Source organism: Mustela lutreola, chromosome 2 (assembly GCF_030435805.1).
Source record: "Mustela lutreola isolate mMusLut2 chromosome 2, mMusLut2.pri, whole genome shotgun sequence".
NCBI classification, from domain to species: domain Eukaryota; kingdom Metazoa; phylum Chordata; class Mammalia; order Carnivora; family Mustelidae; genus Mustela; species Mustela lutreola.
In genome coordinates this window covers 59,564,733-59,583,646 of record NC_081291.1, presented here as the reverse complement: position 1 = coordinate 59,583,646, position 18,914 = coordinate 59,564,733, and the positions used below count along the sequence as shown (strand labels likewise).

The 18,914-nt window shown below is 61.8% G+C and overlaps 1 protein-coding gene and 1 long non-coding RNA gene across 2 annotated transcripts in view; one reads left to right on the top strand and one right to left on the bottom strand.

Moving 5' to 3' along the window:
- Position 1: 1 nt before the first annotated feature.
- LOC131824312 (uncharacterized) lies at positions 2-2,344 on the bottom strand. The gene is made up of 2 exons (XR_009350823.1): positions 2,146-2,344; positions 2-205 (listed from the first exon to the last, which is right to left on the bottom strand). It is a non-coding gene; the product is annotated as an uncharacterized LOC131824312 (long non-coding RNA).
- A 115-nt stretch (positions 2,345-2,459) lies between these two features.
- Positions 2,460-18,914, top strand: part of PLXNA1 (plexin A1) — a 49,535-nt gene continuing 33,080 nt past the window's right edge. The window contains exons 1-3 of the mRNA XM_059161929.1: positions 2,460-2,680; positions 8,252-9,512; positions 10,968-11,150. Coding sequence (XP_059017912.1) covers positions 8,271-9,512; positions 10,968-11,150 — 1,425 coding nt within the window. The 5' untranslated portion in view covers positions 2,460-2,680; positions 8,252-8,270. The remainder of the gene's footprint in view (positions 2,681-8,251; positions 9,513-10,967; positions 11,151-18,914) is intronic.

Sequence of the window (18,914 nt, the reverse complement as noted above, 5' to 3'; positions counted from 1 at the left end):
GTCAAATTGATCCATATTTCTCTTTATTTCTTTCCTTTTGACATCTTGCTGAAGAAATCCTTCCCTTGTCCTGTCCATTGCCTTCTGAAAATGCTTCAGTTTTCTTCATGGCTCTGGGGCATAGGGTCCACCTGGAATTGATGGTCTGGCATGATTCATGAACATTACATAGTCCAATTTCCATCTTGAACAGATCTTGCTGCCACTGTTTGGGGGAGTAGACAGAAAGGTGACATGAGCAAGAACGGGGTGGAGTGGGATGGAAGGAAGTGGTGTGATTTGGAACAACATTTTGGAGAGAAACCACAGGGCTGTGGGAAGCAGGGGACATGGGGGAGGGAATGGAGTGTCCAGGATAACATTGGGGTTCCTGGTTGGGCAACTGGGGGATGTGTGTGTGGTGTGCCCAGCTAATCATGAGCTTGACTGCCACCCAGAGCCCAGTGTCCCTCTTGAGGTTCCCTGGAAAGAGTTGGAGACAGGGAGCCGCTCCGCGAGGGAGAGGCCATGGATCTTGGGGACTGTGGAACAGAGTGAGAAGGGCCTTGAACAGTGCCTGCCCCGGTGGCCCTGGGGAGGACAGGTTGGCAAAAGAGCAGGTAAGAGGTGGGGACAGCCCAGAAGCCAGCAGGCAGAGACAACCCAAAGCAGGGATAGACATTTTCTCAGGCATGGTGTGGTGTACACACACACTCACCCTGAGGAGCAGGGTGGGGAGGTCTCCTACATGCATTTCACGCAGGAGGAAAGTGAGGCTCTGAGAGCAGACAGGACCTACTGTGTATTAACTAGCCACACCAGGATCCTCACGCAGGTCTGTGTGGCTCAGAAGTCCATGAGGAATGAAGGCTCTTGGGTCTTGTTTGCCACCTACAAGCTGGGCAACCTGGGCAAGTCACTTTACCTCTCCTATCTCAGTTTACCCATCTGTAAAATGTAGCAGAGCCCGGTGTTGTCAGCACTATGTTAGTGCTTGCTAAATAAAACAATGGACAGGACCTTCGAAGAAGATGCTCTCTCCCATTTAGGGACACGCCTGTTAAAGCCACAGTGGAAAACCAGTATGTACCACCAGCTGGGGGAATCTCAACAGTGATGGTAGCAAGTGTGGGTGAGGATGGGGGGCTGCTTGGACCCACTCACACTACCGCCGGGAGTGCAAACTGAGGCCATCACTTGGGAAAATTGTTTTTCTGGCATCTACCAAACTAAACATACACCTACTGGGTGACCTGCCAGCCCAGCTCTGGGTCTTAGCGAGCTGCCCAGAGACTGCACGAGATGTCCATCACAGCCTGATGCACAGTGACCCACAAATGGGGACCTGTGTCCATCAGCAGGAGGGGGAGGCACTACAAAGCAGCGAACAAACTGCCTACTGGAAGCACGGGCTGGCCTGGGCCTTAACAGCGGGAGGATCGCTTTTCTAAAATGTCCCAACACAAGCACAGCGAAAGCAGCATGCCATCTGGGACGCGCGCACAAAGGGTCGAACCCAAAGGAAAAGGAAGAAAAGACGAACTCAGAAACTAGGATAGGGGCTGTGCGAGGGGAGGGAGGGGAGGGACGAGATGGGAGGGCCCCTTGGCCGGGTTTGAGCTCCTTGCTGCGTTCCCTTTCTCAGCCCTGTGCAGTGAGGAGGTGTCCTCTTCTGCAGGGATGACGTAGGGTTCACACACAGCCTTTCGGGCTAAGTCTCCCGCCGCTCCCCCGGCCACCGCCAGGCTTTCCCGTCCTGTCGGTTCTGAGCCCCTGTCGCCGCGCCTCCCTTCCGCGCGGGGCCTTCTGCGGGGCGGCCTCTCCAGGGCCCCCAGCTCACGCCTCTCGGAGCGCGCCACCGCCGAGCGCCCGGCACGGTCAGCGGCGATCGCCTGCCACCCCGCCAGCTCCCGCCCCTGCACTGCCTGCCCACCCCGCCGCGGTCGAGGGCAGCCGGGTTGGCGACCCGCCACCTCGCCACCTCCGGACCCGGGGCGGCCTGTTCCCCCGGCGGCGAACGCGCCACGGGCGGGTTGTGCGCCGTTTTGCTCACCGCGAGGGTGCTCATCCCACCTAACCGATGCGGTGGCGGAAGGCCGAGGCTCCCGACCCACAGCCCTGCACGACCCGGGGCAAGGCGCATACCCTACTCGGGCCTCAGTTTACCCTTGTGTGAATGGGAGCTCTATTCTTAGGCCGGGCACAAGGAAGGCTGGACCATCCTTGGGGACTCGGGCTCAGGACGGCCCCGGAGGTTGGATATCCCCGGGGACGCTCCGCCGCTGCCCCCGCGCAGTCATTAAGACGGACGAATGTATCGCCCTTTGAAGACGTGCGGTGGGCCCGGGTCAGAGCGCAGCGCGGGACAGAGCGCCCTCTGGAGGCTACTAGCAGCCCCGCCTCCTGCGCCCGCCCCGCCCCCGAAGGCCCCGCCCCCCGGCCTCGGGCAGCGCATGCGCCGGGCGCGGCGCTCCGCGGGCGGCGAGAGCGAGGCCGGTCCGCAGCCGCGCGACGCTCGGCGCCCCATTCATGCTGGGCAGCGGCGGCGCGGCCACGCAGCGGAGCCCGGGCGCGGCGGCGGCGGCCTCGGCCTGGGCGGCCTGCGCGGCTTCGGCGGCCCCGCGGCGAGGCGGGCGGCGGCGGCGGCGCGGGCGACGGGGCGCGGCGATGGCCGGCGGCGGGGCGCGCCCCGGGGCAGCCCGTGAGTAGGGGCGCAACTTTCCCCCGCCGCGCGGAGCGTGGCTGGGCGGGGGTCCCGGGCGGGGGGCGCGCCAGGGTGGGAGGCGCCCACGGACTGGAGCGGGGCGGCCTCCGGCCGGGGCGCGGGGCGTGCGGCCGAGCGGGCAGGGGGTGTGCGCGGGGGACTGCGGCGCGCGTGTCCGCGGGTCCGCGTGTCCCTGCGGCTCCGGCCGGGCGCCCGCGTGTGTCCGGGCGCGGCCGTGGCGCCGGCGCTGAGCTCCTGGTGTCCCCCGCCCGGCCGGGATTGGACCGCGGCCCCAGGCCCCGCGCCGCCGGCCTCTCCCCGCCTGGCCGCCCGGTCCGGCCCGGCCGGGCCCGGCCGCCCGGCCCGCCGAGCTCGGGGGGTAGCGCTCCGGGCGGCGCGGCGGGGGGCGGAGGCCGGCGCTGCCCCCTCCTCAAACGCAGGAGAGAAAGTTTGCGGCGGCCCCAGCAGGAGGGCCCTGGGGGTGCCCAGGCCGAACCCGGGGCTGGACCGCGGACTCCGATCTCTGGCCGCCGGCAGGGCCAGGCTGGGCTGGGCAGGCCCGGGCCGGGCTGCACGGCTGCCTGGGCAGGGCCGCGGGGAGCCGGAGGAGGTTGTGCGGGGCTCCATCCTCCGCTGGCCCTCGGGGCGCTGGGGTGGAAGTTGGAGCCGCTTCCTCGGGACCGACGCCCGCTCCCGCCCCCTCTGGCCCGGGGTGCCGGGAGATGGGCGCTGGGTCCGCCTCTGGCCCCCAGGGCCGCTCACTCGGCCTGGGAGGGGGCGGTGCGGGTGCCGCCCGGGAGGCCGCTCCGCTCCATCGGGCCTCTTCAGCCTTCCCCTCTCAGGGCCTCTCCAGGGTCAGCCCGCTTCCCTCCGAGGCTTCCGATTGCTTCCTGGACCGTCCCGGGCCTGGTGTGCGGCGAAGCTGGGGGTGGCGGGGCTGATTCGGGGTTGCCTTGGGGAAGGGGGAGCGGGGCTCTAGGGAGGCCCCTGCTCGCTGTGATATCCCAGGTGCAGCCCGCGGAAGGGCGGTGAAAGGGGCTCCAGAGGCTGCTTGGAGCTGAGAACTGACCCTGGCTCATCTTTGGGGTGCGGGTGCCACGCCCCTTGAAAGAAAGGGGTGTGTGTATTGGCGGGGGGATGTGGACCTGGCTTCTGCTCCCTAAGCCGGGGCTTCAGCAGCTTACTGCTGCTCCACCTCTTTCCCTGCCCAGACTGGTTGTCTGGGGGGTGGGGGGGTAGGGGGCTCAGTCTTTGCTCTTCTGGCCCTTGGGGAGCGTGGCCCAAGTCTTCTCTTCTCCCTGCTGGTTTCAGGAGAGACCAGGTGTGGCACCAAGCAGCCAAGACTCTGCCCAGCCCTTGAGGAGCACCCAGTTCCATGCCAGAGGCAGAAGAGAAAACCAGCAATTCCCTCTCAGAGCCAGGCTGCAAATCAGCCTTGGAGGGTGGCACGGGGAGGGCCAGGAAGCACATTGCAAGCAGAGGGGCAGCACAGGCAGAGGTCTGGCAAGTGTCTGTGTTGCTGAGGTGTGTGCTTGTGGTGGGAGACAAATGAGGTGCTGTGGACAAAGCAGGTAGCCCTTTGCTGGGCTTCTGCACCCCCAGATTGTTGCCTGTGTGTTCTGATCTCTCAGGAAGATCCCCGTGTCTAGAGCAGCTGTCCAGGAAGGAAGGGTACCTCCGGGAAGTCCCAAGTGCTGGGCACTTTTTCTGAAGACTTCAGTAATTCCAGATCCTGGTTTCATTGGACTTGTGTAGTGGGAGAGCTCGGGACCACCTCCTAGGGCCTGTGTTGCGGGGAGGTGGGTGACAGTGCAACACTCTGCCCTGGTTGCTAATGGGCTACCTCTGGGCAGGATGGCTGCATTCCCGCCCCGCCCCCACGGCCCCTTATGCCCCAATATGCCCAAGTCTCTGAATGATCCAGAGTGTGAAGGCAATGGAGATTGGGCTCTCCCTCAGTGAAGAAGGCTCTGAGGGCCTTTGTTTCTCAGGATAAGGAGTGGTGGTGGCTGCTGGGTCTGGAGAAGGAAAGGGGATGTTGCTGCTCTCTGTATGCTCTGCTGGGCGGCCAAACCCATCCCTTTCAGGAGCGGAGCCGGCCGTGCTGTGGCCCCATCTGCTTCTGTCCTACCGGGCTTGGCTTTTGGGTCATTCTTTGGAATACAGGGCTCAAGGGCCAGAAAGGGGCTGTACCAGGGTCAGTCAGCAAGTGGCCTCAGGGCCAAGGTGACCCAGACTGGTAACCCTCCCTGGCTAACCCCTGGTTGGCACACCCAACATCAGTTGAACACCAGTTCAGCTTCTCCCTTCCCAGTCTGGTTCATATTGCCCTCCCCCCCCCCCCCCCCCCCCCGCCTGGCACAGCCCACTGCCCATGGCAGGAAGCTGCAGTCATTCTCACTGCCCACTCTACATGGTCCAGCAGGTTCCAGTGCCCGGCTTGGATTCTTGCTGCTCTCCTCCCCACCAGCTCCCAGTGTGCCTGGTTCTCTTAGAACAGGTGGAAAGGCCCTCTGGAGGAGCCTCCCTGGACCACAGTGGCCAGTTCTCCCCTCCCAGCATCTGTCAGTGCTCCTGTCCCCCAACCCAGGCCAGCGTGGTCCTCCCTAGCACCCAGGCCCGGCTTTGGCACAAATGCATTTTTTTCTGGGCAGATCAGATCTCTGTGGGACATGAGCCCCAGCCAGTCAGCTGGCTACCCATGTTTCTATAGGAGCATGGGATTTCATCCTTTTCTGCTGGGTGACCTTGGATCTGAGCCCTGGGCTCCATAACTCTAAGATAGGGGAAGTGACTGAAACGTCTTCACTGGCCTTTGTGAGATGGGGCGGTGGGGGGTGGGGCATGAGGGACCCAGCCCTGGACTTGGGATCCCCCTTCCCTGGCTGGCAGTTCCACGGTGTGGCCAGTCCCTTCCCAGCAGCCCCTGTTGGGGGTGAGAGGGAGTGGGCCCAGGGCCAGCCGGGAGTTTGGATAGTGGCTTCTTCAGCCGGGTCTCTCCTGTTTAATATAAAAAGTAGGGCCCGTAATTGCATTAAGACGTGTATAATTATCCCGGAGGAGGGGAGAGCCCAGCCCCTGGTAATTGCAGGCCTGCTTTGAACTGATAAACGGTGAGTGATTCATGTTTTCTTTGGAGTTCACTTGCACTCAGCTTTCAGCCCAGGCCCTGCTGACACTGAGGAGCCTGTTCCCTGGCTCCTGAGCTGGGGACAGGGCTGTGGGGAAGGGCTGGGGACTCCTCTTTTGGCTAGCAGCATAGGTGACTGTAGTTCTTGGGGTGATGTCTGGGTGGAGATCCTAAAAGAGAGGCAGATGACAGCCAGCTGGGAGGGTCTTGCAAGGCGTCACAGCCGGGTCCACTTACTATGGGATCCTGGCTAAAGCCCCTGGCCTCCCTGAGTCTCATTTTTCCCACCTGAGCCATGGGTATTGGTCTGCACTTGGCAGAGGGTGAGTGGAGAGTGGACAAAGTGAAGAAGTAGGCCTTGCTTGGCCAAGATCCACTCATTTACTCGTTTGTCCACAAGCCCTGGAGTCAGCTTTGGGAGAATGCAGAGAGCCGAGCCCCATTCTCATGGAACTGCTGTTCTTGTGGGGAGAGCACAAGTTTGGGAGCAATAAGTAACAAAACCGTTTGCAAGTCCTGTGCCGCGAATTAAAACAGAGCAACTAGCTGGGATGAAGAGGCTGCCACCTGCTGCTGGCAGGTCAGGGCAGACAGCTGAGACCTGATCAGGGTGTGGCAGGGAAGGGAAGAGCATCCCAGCAGAGGGAACAGCAAATCCTGGCTGAGGGCAGAGGTGCCCTGTGCTGTAGGGGCAGACATGGGAGCCCAGAGATCAGTGGGCCTTGTCTGGCAGCCTATTGACCTGCGGCCAGCTCCCAGCCCAGACTTTGCAGTAGGCACCTATCTTCTGGGCCTCAGCTTCCCCCAACTGTAAAATGGGGCTGCTGGTCTATGTGAGGGACATTGTCTGGGAGCAAGGAGCGTGTGAAGCCCTGGCTGGCACCAGCCTGTGTCTGGATCGGGTGTTGCTGTGTTCGGGCTCCTGGAAGGGCTGGGCTGAAGCACCCGCATCTGGCAGTGTCAGTGCAGGGCCGTTGCTGACACCAAGAGGGTACTCCTGCTGATTGCATGCTTCCACCTTCCCCTTTTTGTCCACAAGAGAGGAGCTCTGATCGTTCCCATTTTGTAGATGCAGAAACTAAGGCTTTGAAAGCATAGTGACTACTGTCAGGGCACCTTGGCCACGGAGCCTCAGTATAACGGAGTATCTGACTGCTGGCTGCTAGGCTGGGAGGAGACGAGACTCTTCCAGAGGAAGAGGTGTGTGGTCCATGGCAGAATCTGGGGGCAGTTGATCTCATGTGCAGTTCCAAAAAGTTGCCCAGGCCACTATGCGGGGCCTGGGCTGTCGGTGGGTATGGTGGGTGAGGCCAGGTGCTGTGGTTGTCCAGGTGAGGGGTAGGCAGCTTGTGGGAGACTCAGTGGGGGAAGCTGACCTTAGTGGAGAGTGTGACCTGGGAAGTACAAGTGGGAATGTCTGGAGCTTGGTGTGGAGGTAAAGGATGCTGGGAGCCTGATTTGATGGGAGGACAGGAGTCACTGCAGTTAGAGGGCAGCCTCTGGGCTTTGCACACTGCAAAGAGAGAGCCACTGCGGGGTGGGGTTCAGGGAGCCACCCCCCTTCCCCTTGGGAGGGCTTTCCGTTTCCTTGGAGTTGGGGTGAGGTGTGGAAAGGGAGCTGAGAGGCAGGCAGGAGGAGCCTAGAAAGGGGCAGTGCTGTGCTGACAGCATGGGGTGGGAGACTGGTTGGCTGAGGGAGGGGATAGTGGGTGGGAAGTGTACAAGGCTTGGCTTTTGGGTCATTCTTTGGAATACAGGGCTCAAGGGCCAGAAAGGGGCTGTGCCAGGGTCAGTCAGCAAGTGGCCTCAGGGCCAAGGTGACCCAGACTGCCTCCTGCCCCCTCGAGAATTGCTGTCTGTGTGGTGACGGGTCTCAGTGTCTTCATCTCCTGGTGGGGGTTCCCCTATGAGTAGGGCTCTCCAGGGAGCATGTGTCCCCAGAGCCTTGGGCAGAGAGGTGGTCACTGACCCTGGGAGTTTGGAGCTGAGGGGAGTTTGTTCCCTAGGGCATGGGGAGGCCCCAAGTCAGGAGGTTATAGCCTCCAGGTTGGGGTGTTAGCTAGGCTTCCAGTCTGGAGCCTGGACCTTCATCATTTGTCTCTCTGTTCCTGGGTCCATTTCTCTCCTCTGCCTAGGAATGGCAGGCCCAGGCATTGATGGCTGTCCCATGTTGCTCATGGGCTCACGAGCTCAGTCTTGGCACTCCCTGCCTGCAGGTCCTCAGCTTGGGGAGGGGGTCCTCTGTCCACCCCTGGTCTTCTCCTGAAAGTCAGGTCATGCCCCTGGCGGTGGAGTGCGTGGGATGTCCCAGCACGGGCTGGGCACCACAGAGAGCTCGTGGGATGATATGTGTGAACCAGGGTGCATGTGTGTGCTCGCCTACATGTAGGGGCTGTACCCACATGCACGCAACCTCTCCCACCCACTCTCCTTTGCAGGGCTCAGGCTCCTGGCCCCATGATGCACGCCTCTGCAGGACCTGAGTGTCTTGGCCCGAGGCCCCGGCCCGCCATGCCACTGCCACGTCTGAGCCTGTGGGCGCTCCCACTGCTGCTGCTGCTGCTGCTAGGGGGTGTGCCGGGGGCAGCAGGGGCACCCAGGGCCGGTGGGGCCCTGCAGCCCGCCTTCCGCACCTTCTCGGCCAGCGACTGGGGCCTGACCCACTTGGTGGTCCACGAGCAGACTGGAGAGGTATATGTGGGCGCTGTGAACCGCATCTACAAGCTGTCGGGGAACCTGACTCTGCTGCGGGCCCACGTGACGGGGCCCGTGGAGGACAACGAGAAGTGCTACCCGCCACCCAGCGTGCAGTCGTGCCCGCACGGCCTGGGCAGCACCGACAACGTCAACAAGCTGCTGCTCCTGGACTACGCCGCCAACCGCCTTCTGGCCTGCGGCAGCGCCTCCCAAGGTATCTGCCAGTTCCTGCGGCTGGACGACCTCTTCAAGCTGGGCGAGCCGCACCACCGCAAGGAGCACTACTTGTCCAGCGTACGGGAGGCGGGCAGCATGGCCGGGGTGTTGATCGCGGGGCCGCCGGGCCAGGGCCAGGCCAAGCTCTTTGTGGGCACGCCCATCGACGGCAAGTCCGAGTACTTCCCCACACTGTCCAGCCGCCGGCTCATGGCCAATGAGGAGGATGCTGACATGTTCGGCTTCGTGTACCAGGACGAGTTCGTGTCGTCGCAGCTCAAGATCCCCTCGGACACGCTGTCCAAGTTCCCAGCCTTCGACATCTACTATGTGTATAGCTTCCGCAGTGAACAGTTCGTCTACTACCTCACGCTACAGCTGGACACGCAGCTCACCTCGCCTGATGCTGCTGGTGAGCACTTCTTCACCTCCAAGATTGTGCGCCTGTGTGTGGACGACCCCAAGTTCTACTCCTACGTTGAGTTCCCCATTGGCTGCGAGCAGGCGGGTGTGGAGTACCGCCTGGTGCAGGACGCCTACCTGAGCCGGCCGGGCCGTGCCCTGGCCCACCAGTTGGGCCTGGCCGAGGATGAGGATGTGCTGTTCACCGTGTTCGCGCAGGGCCAGAAGAACCGCGTGAAGCCTCCCAAGGAGTCTGTGCTGTGTCTGTTCACGCTGCGGGCCATCAAGGAGAAGATCAAGGAGCGCATCCAGTCCTGCTACCGTGGCGAGGGCAAGCTGTCACTACCCTGGCTGCTCAACAAAGAGCTGGGCTGCATCAACTCGGTGAGTGGGCACTGCCCCGGGCCCCTCCCTGTCCTTCACTGCGGCGGCCACGGCCACATCAGTGTGGACCCTGCACCACTCGCCCTGGGCCTGGGGCCTGGCCATGCACTTGCTCTCTGGGCCTCTCGCCTCATCTGGTACCAGAGGATAGCACCTTCCCTGACGCCGGGGTGGCCTGAGGACCTAGGTGCTCAGTGTTTGGTGGCCGGCAGCCACAGCTCTCAAGCCTAGACCAGGAGGAGTCAGCTTGGGGTCAGCGGCTTTGCCGGGAGTGTCCTCAGTATGGCCCCAGGAAGTACGGGAGGCTGCAGGCTCAGAGAGGGTTAAGGATGTGTTCAGGGCCCCCTTGAGGTGAACTCAGGGAGCCAGGCTTCAGCCCCTCTGCCCTTGCCGCCCAGACTCCTTGGGTGGCCCGGGGGAAGCTTGGTCTGCCTAGTCACAGTTGTCCCATGCTGGGAGCAACGAGGGTCCCTTCACCCTGTCCCTGTCACATCTACCGCTGGATGCAGGGGGGCACCCGTCAAGATGGGGCCGTCCTCCATGGCGAGGCCCAGGTGTACCAGGCCAGTCCATCCTTCCATGGCCTTTCAGGGAAGGTGTATGATCTCTGTTGTGTCACTGAAGAAACCAAGGCCTGGAAGGGCAGTCCCTCTGAGGTCATACTGTGTGCTCTGTGTGCTCTGTGCCCATGGCTGCAGTCATCCCCTCCCTCTGGTCTGGGTCCCAGGCCCTGGGGGTGCTTGGGGACCCTCAGCCCCATTCCAGCTTGGTGTCTTTTGTTTCATATGCATTACCGATCTCTCCCCTGAAAACCTCAGGCCCTGAGCCTGCTTCAGGGGAGCCAGCTGTCCCCTTTTTCTCCCAGAACTTGCCCTCCCCCAGGCCCTTTCTTCCTCCTCTGGAACTTCAAGTGTTGATCACTTCTTGTCCGTTCAGTTACCGCTTCATAGCTGGCCCTTGCCTTTTTGCCTTTTAGGTGTGACCCCTGTTTCCTATCTCAGATGAGCCCCCCCTGTACTCTACAGCCTCCGGTGGCTGGCCCCTTCCCTATGCAGCCATCATTGGTGCATGGGCCTGGTCCCCAGGGTGGCTGGCTGCTCTCCTTCCTTGATCTCCCCTAGGCTGCTTTCTTTCTGGCTCTCCCCCACCCCACAGGTTGGGAGGGAGACCTGTGCCCAGTGGCTGTGTGGGAGGACCCCCCTGCCCAGGCACTTTGCAAGGCTTGGCTTCTCTCTTTGTCAAATGGGTCCAGGAATCCTCAATTCCCCACATCTATATGGGCCATGCTCGACCCCAGGCCCTCTGAGGACCCTCTGTGAGCACCCATCTCCCCCCGCTCACTCCCAGTTAGCTGGGGCTGCTGGCCAGGCTGGCTAGGAGGCCTGCTGCCCACAGGAAGAAGGAACCTGGGGCCAGCTGCATGGGCCCAGAGTCTCACCCTCTGCCTTCCCACAGCCACTGCAGATCGACGATGATTTCTGTGGCCAGGACTTCAACCAGCCTCTGGGGGGCACAGTCACTATCGAGGGCACTCCTCTGTTCGTGGACAAGGATGATGGCCTGACTGCTGTGGCAGCCTACGACTACCGGGGCCGCACTGTGGTGTTCGCCGGCACGCGTAGCGGCCGCATCCGCAAGGTCAGGCCTCCGGGCTGGGCGGATGGGGCAGGCAGAGCCCTGGGGGTTGTGGACAGCATTGCCTGGACACTGGGAGGCCAGGATCCAGAGCCCGGTCTGGCCATCATGAGGGGCCTCAACAGGCCCTCACTCCCCTGTGCCTCCCAGTCCATGCCCCTCCTCTGGGCCCACTTTGGTGTTTGGCGGGTGTAATGGCCCTGGCGGGGTGTTGGGGGCTCTTGGGATGGGTCAGGTGCATGAGGGGCCTGGCCATCCTGCCATCCCCGGGGGGCCTGGAGAGGCTGGCCCTGCTCTCTGAGGGTGCACAGTGACCTCCAGGGAAGGCTATGTGCAGGATGGGGGCAGGGCATGCCTCCATGGCCCCCGTCCCCTCCAGGGGATCCAGTGTCTGCTGAGGCAGCACTCTGCCTTGGTGAGAGGCCCCCGCCCTGCACGGAGACAGCAAGGCGAAGGGCAGGGCAAGGGTAGCACCCCCCAACCCCACCTACCACCGGCGGGTGCAAGGGGAACACGGTGGCTCCAGAGAGATGAGGGCTTCTCAAGATGAAAGGTGGGGTGCTGTGGGCCAGGGCCTGTGGGGTGGCTGCACCCCCGCCCTCACTAGCAGGCATCCAGCTGCACAGGGCTTCTAGGGAGCAGCACAGGAGGGCTTCTTGGAGGGGGACCCGAGGGCAGCAGCTGCCTGTGGGTCAGTCCCAACTTGGTGGGTGGGTGGGACCAGACCAGGGTAGGGCTGGCCTGCTGGGGAGGAAGTTCCTGGGGTGACCATAGGGTGGGGGTGCCTGGGAGCCCAGGAGCCAGGCCAGGGCGGGGCCTGGTAGATGAAATAACAGCTGTCCCCAGGCCCGGTGCTGACACAGCTCCCCGCCCAGCGTGTACCCGTGGGTGGGGACTGGGCCCCGGGCCAGCAAGGGCCTTGCCTGCTTTCTGCTTCTGTGCTGGGTTGTACGGAAAGGGGTGTCCTTGTCTTTGCAGTGGTGGGCTCCTTGGCAGTCACGTGCCACCGTTCCCCGGCTCTGTGACCTCTGGGAAGGGGTACCCCCCCACACACTGACCACCTCGGCTTGCCCCTCTGGAAGTGAACCTGGATGTGTGGGCTGCAGGCTGGCGTGGTTCTGGGGTGGGGGTGGGGTGCCCACATGGTGACTGAGGCCATCCCAGGACGGGGCACGCTGGGGTGCCGTGGGGTTCTGTCCAGCTCAGGCACTCTGTTGGCCAGTGGGGGTGGGCAGCAGGTCAGCTTAGACCCTGCTGCCTTTTGGGCAAGTTCTTGTGCCCTGAGCTGGTTGCCTTATGTGGCCCACCTTTCCTTACCTTATTGTTGGCAGCCTGGGCAGAAGCCCTTTCCCTTCCCAGGGGTGGCCCCTGCCCCAGGGAGAGTATTTGGGGCTGGGGGAGCCGGGAAGAAGAACCAGCAGAATCCCCCGGGGAGGGGTTGTGTCTGCTGGGGTGGGCCTGCCAGGGGCCGTGAGAGCCTCCTCTGGGGCAGGGCTGCAGAGTGAAGCTGCTCAGAGACACTCCCGCAGGGTGCCCCGGAGCCTGTCACCTAGCAGGAAGCTGGGGTCCTGGGGCTGGGAGTGGCCCATTTGATGGCTGGTGACTGGCAGGCAGCTGCTAAGACGCTGTCTGTGCCCACAGGCCACCCTGTGAGGTTGGGAGAACAGGTTAGTCCAGTCCTGCCTCCCTGGCTGCCTCCCCCCCTCCAGCCTCACTCCTGGGCCCCAGGGCCACTGTCTGGGTGGGAGCTCTGTGAGTCTAGCTGGTACAGCTCTCCTCCCTCTCTGCCCTGGTCCCACAGAGGGGAAACTGAGGCCCACTGTATGGAGAGGGAGCTGGGCTTAGGCTCATCCATAAGGAAACCTCTGCTTGTTCCTTGCACCTTCCTCCTGGAGCGCTGTCCGAGGCATGGGCTCCTTCCACCCCTGGACCCGTCTGGGCTGGGTGCTGCACTGCAGGCGAGTGGATTGTGCCATTCCAGGGTATGTGGGGGTCTGCTGTGCTCAGCAGCTGCTGGCCTGGTGCTGGGATCGGCCCCTCATTGGGGAATTAAATCCGTGTTAGTTTTGAGGCTTTTCCGTAGAGGTGTGCCTCAACCTTGTTCCCTGGACCAGTCACCTGCACCCACCTGCTTAAGTAGGCGGCAGGCGGGGGGGTGTTTAGGAAGCTCTCAGTTAGTTGTTCATGTTCTGTGGCCAATTGTTTGCACCCTAATCCCACACACACATGGCTGAGATCAGGTGTGGTCTCAGCTCTCCCCCTTGCCAACTGTGTGATACTAGAGCTGGCTGGCTTGCCCCTCTGAGTCTGTTTACCCAGACATAGCATAAAGAAGACCGAGAAGATGCGCTGGCAGGGCTCAGGGCCTGATGCACGTTTGGTCCCATTCAGGAGTAGAGTTAGCTCTTCATTGTCGTGGTGCCTATCTGAGTCCTCATGACAACTCTGTTGTCCATTTGACAGGTGGGGAAACTGAGGCACACAGCGGCAGTTACATATGCCTAGGCTTACTGGCTCTAGCGTCCCCACTTATAACTACAGGCTCCCTCTTTGTCCTGGGCTGGGGGGGGGGGTGGTCCCTGGAGGGAAAGAAACCAGGACCCCTATTTCCGTGTCCTTCTCTGAGAAAGCCCAGAGTCCAGGACAGCTGCTCCTCCAGGAGCTCCTCACTGTCCATGCCTGCCCTGGGCTGCCAGTTTCAGGGGTCTCTCTCCCCACTGCCCAGCACATCAGCCAGTGGCTGCCTGGCCCTCAGACCCGTCCCAGCTCCATCCAGCTCCCCTGGGTAGAACAGCTTGTCCTGTTCCTTCTGCCTGCCCATTTCTTAGGACCCGTGGCACCCTCAAACCCCACGTCACATCCTGGGACATGTCTGCTGTTGGAGGCCTGAAGCAGCTTAGGGGCTGGAGGAAGGGGTTTCAGTCTTATTTTGCTTGCCCCATCTCTCCATAACCTCCCCCAGACTCCCAAGCTAGGCCTCCAGCCTTGACCCATGGTGCAGGACACCTGCTCTTTGCTGTGCATGGTTCCCACCTGTGGCAGAATTTCTCTCCTACCTCATCCACCCTCCCCACTATGTCATCCTGACCCCAGCTGAGGGTAGGGAGCATCTCTGGCCCAGCCCAGTCCAGCGCTGTGCTCCCTCACTGCCTCTCCTCTTTTATCTGAGTCATGGGTTGGGGCCTGGGCCCTGGGGACCCCTGCCCACCACTGGGTCAGGGGCAGGCCTGCTGTGCTGACAGGCCCCCATCTTCCCCAGGCCTGGTTTTTTCTTCAGCTTTAAGAAGTAACTGGTGAGCTCTAGGGACCAGCTGGCCCTCTGCCAGGCCCCACCGAGAAGGAGAACGTTGTTGTGTAAAATTGTAGCCGATTAATTTAAGACCTGCCAACTTCAGCTGTTCAGGGCTGGCTGGGGGGGTGCTCCCTGATTCCCCTGGCCTTCCCTAGAGGCCCTGCTCACCACCTGCTGCCCTCCCTGCCAACGGAGGCACTTGTCCTCCTGGGCTGACCCCTCCCCACACTGAGCCCCAGTCCTGCATGTACCACCCTCCCCTCCCACTCTGAGTGGCCACCAGGGACCCCTGGACCCTGGCAGGAGCTCCCATGGGTGGGTTTGAGTTCCTTTGAGTCAGCTCAGGTACTCACAGCGGGTGTGGAGAGGACCTGCCCTGGACTCCTGCCAGCAGGTGCCCTGCATGCCCCGCCCCAGCCTGGAGGCTTTCTTGGACTCTCCCTTTCTGCAAAGCATATGTGGGGACAGTCCCTGACCTCTGGGCCTGGTGAGGGACACCCCCAGGCCAGGCTGGCCCTGATACCATGCCTGCTCTAGGGCTCAGGGCTGGGCTGAGCCACCCTTCTCTCCAGAGGCTGTGCCAGGGGAAAAGTGGACCCCGTCTGCCTCAACATCCGGTTTTTCAAGAGAATCTGGAAATCCATATTTTGTGTTAGATCTCTTTATTGTTAAGCATTGGCAGCTAATGGCACGTTTTTAGAAAGCAGCATGGGCCAACCCAAGGTTGCTGTGGGCTATCAGCTTATGACCACGGTGATCTGGGCTGTGGCATCGCTGGCTGGCAGGGTGCTAGGCCTTGGGGTAGGACCCACGGGACAGCCACCCAGCTGGGCTCCGGGGCTGGGCTGGGCTGTTTAGGAGTGTAGCTAGCAGGGAGGCCTGCCATGGTGCTTTCCTCCCCCGATGTTGGGTGGGCCGTGCCTCCTGGGGGCTGTTGGGAGGCCCTAGGGAGGTTGACATTACTTCCTGCATGGTGATCCTCACATGGAGGGGAGACAGGGCTGTGGCCACAGCATCTGGGCCATGGCGCTGGGGCCCGGCCAGGCCACTGTCCCTGTGTACTCAGGCCTTGGCTGTATCTGGGCCCCAGGAGCTCCCTGCTCTCACCTACCTCTTTGGCATCCCGGCTGTGCTAGTGGCTGCTGAGCATGTGCTGCCTTGGCCCTGGGCTGCCGGTGACTGGGAGACCTCTTACCCTCCAGGGGCCTCACGGCTCTGCTCAAGAAGCTTCCCTGTGGGTGCTTTTTCCATTCTCCCCAGCCCTCCCCGTCCTCATAGGATGCCGAAATTCAGAGTCCGGTGGTATTTCCAAGACCTGTTGAGAGGCAGCCTCTTCTTAGGTCCCGGCCCCAGAGCCTCTGTCCTGGGCGAAAGCCTACTCCATGCATCCAGCAGGGGTCCCTGCTTCTCGAGCCCAGGTCTATGCAGGAGGTGCACTGGGGAGAGCCCCCATGGGGCTGGGGGCAGGATGGTGGCCCTGAGAAAGATGCTGGGCAGGACCAGGCCCCTAGTCCCCCAGCTCCTCAGCCACAAGGAGTGTCACCACCTCCTGTTCTTCTGCCTGGAGCCCTGTGGATTTGCATCTTGTGTGTGTGTGGGGTGGGGGTGCCCTTGACTCCTAGTAATCTGCTCTCTAGAGACCCGCAGAGGCTCCCAGGGCAGCCTGCATCATTGGTGGCTAAGCGCCTGCAGACATTCTTGTCTTGCTGAACCGTGGGCCCTGAGTGCGTGCGGGCAGCTCCCTGTAGCATGGCGGGGGTGGGGCAGGGAGATCCCTGCATCCTGCAGGCGGCTCGTGTGTAACCAATGTCCACACGGAAATGGGATGTGCCCACAGGAAGCAACGCAGCTGCGGCCTTGCAGCCCGGAGCTTGTCACACAAAGTGCAGCAGGTCCCCTCTCCCCTGCTCCACTTCAGTGGGGGATGTCCATCCCGAGGGTTGTTTTGCCAAGGTGGGGGCTTCGTGGGGGACCGGCAGCACATCGTCTGTGTCTGTTTTTCTCTTGTTCTCTGTGAGGCTTGGCCTTGCCGTGCTGGGCTGCCAGTTGGTTCTCACCGGTCCTGACGACGGGGCGTGTGGCACATGTGCACACAAGGGGACCTTTGGCTCAGGGCAGGTGCGGCCTTGTCTCCAGCAGGCCTGTGGTGGGCAGGGCCACGGTGTGCATGCTGTGCCCATGTCCTGTGTGTCACAGTGTCGTGGGGCTGCGTTTCTACGGGCCTTCTCCTTGGGAGTGGGGCACCGGGGCCTGGCTTATGTTTCTGTCCTGAACCTTGAGGGCTGCCCCTGTTGCCGTCTCCAGGATCAAGTATGGTCGCACCTGGCAAAGCGGCTGACTCCTGTCGGGCTATGTTTATGGCGGGCTGCTAGGCCCTGGGGCGTTTCGACCCCTGGAGCATTGCTGGTGGAGAGTGGAGAGGCCCCAGCTGCCAGCTTCTTGTGTCTCTTAGTTGCTGCACCCAAGGGGCCCTGTGAGTGCCCTGCCTCTGCCTGCCAATGATGTAGTCCCTGGAACCTGCGGGTCTGCTGCATAGTGCCCTAGGGATGTCTGTATGTCCTACGGAGGACCTACTATGCTCTTTGTGGTTCTCCTGGGTGTGGCTGGCTGTGGTGTGTGGTGCCAGAAGGGCACAGGTACATCCCATTCCCCCTTGGGTCTCACATCCCAACCCTTGGTCCCAGAGCCAGTGCTCCACGAGCATTGTTTCTTTGCATGAGAAGGCGGCCCGTGGTGGCCCGAGGCAGGCATAAGGGTCCTGCCTCCCTGTGGGGTCCAGCAGCTCAGGCCTCAGCCTGAGCAGAGGCACTTGAACAAGAATGATGTCCTCGGGTGCCAGCTGGCAGCGGCCACCCTGTGCCCGATCCCGTGTGTGTCTGGGTTTGGGGGTGGCCTCGTGAGGGCCTAAGATTAGTGTCCGCAGTGCACAGTTTCCCTCCTTATGGGCAGACAGGACCCCGACCTCCAGGACCCACCCTCTCAGGGGTCAGGGTGTGAGAACTCCCGGCATCACAGCAAGATGGGTACACAGACTAGAACATCCCTGCTGGGGAGTCTGCCAGGAAGGGCATTCCAGAAGGAAGGAACAGTAGGGCCAAAGCTCAGAGATGCTCTCATGCTTGCTGAGGTAGGAGAAGCTGCCTGGGCTGCACTGACCACCCATTATCCTGTGGTGGACACGCCTGGGGTGGACAGGTCACTGGTGACCCTGTGGTGCTCAGCAACGTGGAGGCAGGGACCTGTCCTGCAGAATTCTGGGAGAAGCTCCAGAGGTCTGGCCTGGTTAGGGGCAGGGAGCCAGATGACTGTGGTGGCTTCAGGGTTGCATCTACCTGCTCATGTTGGAGATCCAGGGGGTGAGAGTAGCGTGGGTGACATGGGTCATGAATGGGAAGGTGGGCAGTGGCTGGTTCTTGGGTTTGAGACAAGGGCATCAGTTGGAGGGTCGCTGTATGGCCTGGGGCTCATTAAATCCCAGGCTGTAATGGGCACTCTAGCCACATTCCCGCTGAGGACAGTCCCACTCAGAGATCTATGACGGAAGGCTGTGTGATCTGTGTCGCCTTGTGGCCCCGCTTTGTGTGGCCTTCACCGCAGGGGCTGTGCACCGCCATGCACAGCCCCTGCCATGGCAGCATCTTGCCTCAGGGGTCCGGTTTCCAAGTAGCTTCTAAATGGTCTTCCCTCCTCTGCTGTTGGAACTGTGAGCTTCTGAACTCTCACACAGCCCTATGAGATGGATTTCTGTTGGCAGAGGAAGAGACCAAAGGTCAAGGAGAACCATTGTTTATGTTGGTTGGTGTCTGCTCTTCTCTGTGTCGAGGGCTAGGCTTGGAAAAGACAAGGTTCCTGGGACCCTCCCCCCAGTTTCGCCAGGTGTGTTTGGCCCAGTTACAGCCACCAGGCCTCCTGCAAATCATGTTTTAATTACCCAAGTACTGCCAAGAGGAAATTGTTAATTGCTTTTCCAGTATCAAATTCCTCCTGGCCTTTCTGAGAATGGTCCCAGGAAAGGGCCTGGAACCTGCCCCCAGCGAGAGGAGGGGGAGATCCTGTGGCAGCTTGTAAGGGGGTGAGGAGGGGCCCAGGAGCTGGCTTTACCCTGGCCTCAGCCACAGGCCCCTGATTAGGAAGGAGAAGAGATGATGGACTCCTTCAAAGAGGGAGTGAAAGAGGCCCCTGCCCCTCACGCAGCCCCTCCTGGTACCGCTTTGCTGCCTGGGGGGCAGGGCTGGGAACAGGCTGGGCAGTTACATGTACTGGAGTGGGGAGATAGCCGTGGGGTCCCAGCCCTGCAGACAGCTCACTGCCCGCTGGCCTGTTATAACCTTTGGGGTCCTTGCTGTCTGGTCCTGTCAGTGAACCCCCATTCCACAGATAGGGACACAAGGTCTATTATCTTGGGGCATGCAGAGGAGGGAACTCTTTCCCCACCCAGGCCAGGGCCAAGCCGGGCAGCCCCCTGCCTCCGGGCA